At 31.3% G+C, this 4098-nt stretch overlaps 1 protein-coding gene across 2 annotated transcripts in view; it reads left to right on the top strand.

Moving 5' to 3' along the window:
- LOC106468244 (neurogenic locus protein delta-like) overlaps window positions 1-3703 on the top strand; it is a 29446-nt gene extending 25743 nt beyond the window's left edge. For both annotated transcript variants that reach the window (XM_022396574.1, XM_013928661.2), the window contains one exon: window positions 3132-3703. In XM_022396574.1, coding sequence (XP_022252282.1) covers window positions 3132-3231 — 100 coding nt within the window. In that variant the 3' untranslated portion in view covers window positions 3232-3703. The remainder of the gene's footprint in view (window positions 1-3131) is intronic.
- The last annotated feature ends 395 nt before the right edge of the window (window positions 3704-4098 follow it).

Raw genomic sequence — 4098 nt, 5'->3', positions numbered from 1 at the left:
TAATAATAAAAAATGTTCATTGTGGTAAACGAAATAATAATTTGATCCAAGTATATTTTTTCTTCTTCACAATTTGTAAAAAAATCTTTTCGTTATAGAAAAAAATGAATATTATTTTTGAAATCTGCGTAGCTGAATTATGGAATATCCGTTATTAAAACCAAAAGAAATTTTATGAAGTTTAAATTCGCAGGTCTGTGTAATTTAAGCAAGCTTATGAGGGCTAGAAAGAACCTCGTAAAGTTATATCATTAACTATTGTGAAGTTTTTTGTTTTGTTTGCCAGTAATATTTAGTCTTCTCAGCTTAACTTTGCCAGATATTTCTCTATATATGGATATATCGGAATTCGATAACGGGAGTTCTACTTTCTTTCCTCTTCATATATACTGTTTGCCAAAAATAAAAACCTTAACTGTGTACACAAAAGCATTTAGGGACATGTCGTAAAATTTATCATACCAAAAGGAGCTTACGAGTGCGATGAACTAGAATATTCATATTCTTTGTTAATAAAAATGTTGTATTCTATGAATATCAGATCATTTTCTAACGTACACACATAGTCTTCAATTGATATTGGATAACAAGATCTTTATAAGTTTGAGAAAACCGGAAACAAAGTTTTAACAGAAAAACTGACAGAAATACTTCTATCAAGTATTTAATTTTTTAAGTGATTTTCAATGTTGTGGAAAAAACAAACAAACATTCTTTTAATCATTTTTATATGTCCATTCAGCTTCAGTTTCACACATGTATAACAGATAGGTGTTACTATAATTTCTGTAAATAAATCATGCCGTGTAAATTATTCCGAACTATCTGAAGTAAATTTCTGCTGATACGAGATTCAGAGGTTTGTTATTCTTCTGTTAATATCCATCATATCTTATATGTTATATGAAATTCAGATATTTCAAACTGTGGCACAGTTGTATTTGTTTCAGGACAAAGCTACATTTGGCTATCTGCCGTGTCTACCACGGGGAGTCGAACCCCGTATTTCTACGTGGTATGTCCATAAAATTACCACTGACCCACCAGGGAACTAGTGATAGGTTTTCTGTATAGTGGTTCCATTGCTTATCTTTAATGTAAAGCTCATCTCGGTCTTTCGTCACTAACAAACTATTACAGTCTACTAACAGTTTTTGAAACTCCTTCTGGTGGAATACTTCAGTGGCATCTGTGGTCATTAAGTTGTTTATCTGGCGTCTAGGGATATTACTTATTAAACATTCAGCATATTATTATTATCGACTTTAGGTATGCACTTAATGACAAAATATGTTTTTACTATTGCCAGATATATAAGTGTGTGTAATCAGTATGTCGAGTGTTAGAGAGCGCCTTATTAGCTGTATTTCTTCAAGTTTCATTGGTGAGGGCACTTTATTTCCACCATTTCTTTGGACTTGAGTCCTTACCTTTCAGTAATAATAAAAGGAAAAATTCCTGGCATATACGTAGCCCTATAGACTATTTCTGCAATAGTATATGAAGCCTAAATGCATTAGTTTCTATTGTCATGTTTTACCTCTTATTTTTGTTGCTATCAATAAGATTACGACCTTCACATCAAATCTCAAAACATTTCGTGTATACGTGGTTAAAATTTAGACTAAAGTAACGTTATGTACTCAGATTCATTTTACCTTCAGAATCACGTTATATGATAAATAGAGTGTAAGTTACATCTTCACGCGGTTTGGATTTATTATTACGCTTACTCGATCGTTCAACACTTATTTCTAAAATAAAGCTAAATTTCAGCTTTTATTAATAAAAACGCAAACTGGAACATCAGACTGAAATATAACAATACATACCATTATTACGTATGTCATATGAAAATATAACAATACATACTATTATGTATATTAAATTAAATATAACAATATATATGCTATTATGCATATTAGATTAAAATATAACAATACATGCTATTATGTATATCAGATTGAAATATAACAATACATGCTATTATGTATATCAGATTGAAATATAGCAATATCACAATACATTACGTATACCAGAGGAAAATCGAGGCTTCAAATTTCATTACCGAATAAGATACGTCTATTAAATTTAAGACTTGTAAAGGTCAGGCACATCTCTAGTTGAGGCAGTTTTATTTCTATAAAAGGATAGTAAATCCGTGGAGAAAACTGTTATGTAAAGTGGTAGAGGCTGCAACTTGACTGGAGTATGAGAAAATGGTTCATACTTGGGGCATCGAGGCTAGGTTTAGTGATTAACCACTTTTCAGAGGTTATGAAGAATTCAAGCTAATTTCAGTATTGCACTGAAATGAAGGTTTATTTTGAGATAATTAAATATTTCAATCCATTCGTGTTATTTATAATTCAAGAAACGATATTTGATTGTTGATCGGGAGTAAAAGGAAAGACCATTTTATTTTTCAAAAAAGTGAAGTAAGAAGTTTCGTAAAGAGCGCGAACGGTAGTGTGAATGATTTTTTGACTGAGCAAACAAACAAACAGTCTTAGAGTTTAGTATTATATAGATAGATTCTTCAAGATCTTGTTTTTGTCATCTTATGCCTTTTAATGAAGATGGGAACATTGACAGGGAGATAATATAATAGCCAATGCTCAGCGAGAGGTTTTCGTTTATAAAATTTTGTTGTTGTTCTCGACTTGATTTTTATTTTATTACCTCGTCTCCATAGTTACTATTTGCACATCGTCAATAATATTGTAGGTCCATTTTATTGTTGTTCTTTCTACGTGGCGTTATAACACATTTTCATCTCATCATTTAATTTCTGTTGGGCATATATTGTTGTATAAACGAAGTTTTATAATAATGGAATGTACGAAAAGTGACCCGAAAAACGGGGCTAACTCGGTAACTCGTGGCCCGATTTTAACGAAACTTGTTTTATTCTGTTTTTATTCTCATTTCATTACAAATATGGAGCTGTTTTGCGCCGTTTTTGCTGTATTTAATTACAGACAAGCACACAAACAAACAATCCCAGAGTTTTAGTAGTATATAGATAGATTTTCTGAGTAAGTATACAGGTAAAAACATACTTATATATTGTGTATTGCCAGCTAGGTGTCTGCTGTTGAAGTAATACGTTTTTTTTTTGTTTTATCTAGTGATTCCTTATCTTCATGTCCTCACAGTAGCGTGTACATCATTGGTGACGACTATAGACAAGAAGAGTTGAATGAGGAGATGCTTGCCACGGAGGTGTGACATCATCAGTGATGTCCTTAAGCCTCTTCTAAGCCTCGCTAACGTGTTTCAAAACAAGTCATACTATAAGGATTATTTATTTATCATCTTCGGAGGAGCAAACTCTACATACAGCTGGACAATGTGCCTTGCATGTTTGTAAAATATTGCATACGTTAACAGAAAAAAGTGACTGGCTTCTAAATGTAAAGTCGTCTGGAGAATCCATAATATTAATTTTGCAAGTCAAATTCCATAAGCTTATTATCTAGGTATGGCGTACATCCGGTCCACAGCAGCCATGGAAGACGTGGAAGAGTCGTATCATACTGGACTTATTGAAAATACTTTTTTTTTTCTTATTCCTTTGCTTGTAAAGCCCAGTCATCGTAAGTTAACGTGTAAATAGTATTGTATATTTAAAGTAGATCATTGTTGTAAAAAAAGCATTACTGTTGTGCCACTTTCGTCATTGTCAATAAAACCATGATCATCTATTTTTGCACCATCAGTTGAATCTAGTTTGTATTGTTTGCACTGAGATTCATTTTCATAGAAGTTGTCATCTCATAAAAAGACATTTACAAGGGAATTTGGAAAGGCTTAACAAAAAAATTAAACTAGTATACTCGTTAGATAATTCGAATTCTGAAATAATATTAACTGAAACTAAAGCTATACATGAAAACTAGAATTCAAAACACTCCAGTCATTCCTTTGAGTTTATATGTTATTTTGAATTTCTAAAACAGTGAACAAAATTATCAATTTTTTACTTTAAACCATAACGTTTATACAAGATATAAAAAACACTCAACAAATATTTAATCTGAAAATCTATATCAAACACTATCTTCTAGTACAGATTATAATTTTGTATTAAATTTC

This window comes from Limulus polyphemus, unplaced genomic scaffold (assembly GCF_000517525.1).
Source record: "Limulus polyphemus unplaced genomic scaffold, Limulus_polyphemus-2.1.2 Scaffold2931, whole genome shotgun sequence".
Taxonomy (NCBI): domain Eukaryota; kingdom Metazoa; phylum Arthropoda; class Merostomata; order Xiphosura; family Limulidae; genus Limulus; species Limulus polyphemus.
Note: the sequence above shows the minus strand (reverse complement) of the source record. Positions and strands in the feature narration are given on the sequence as shown.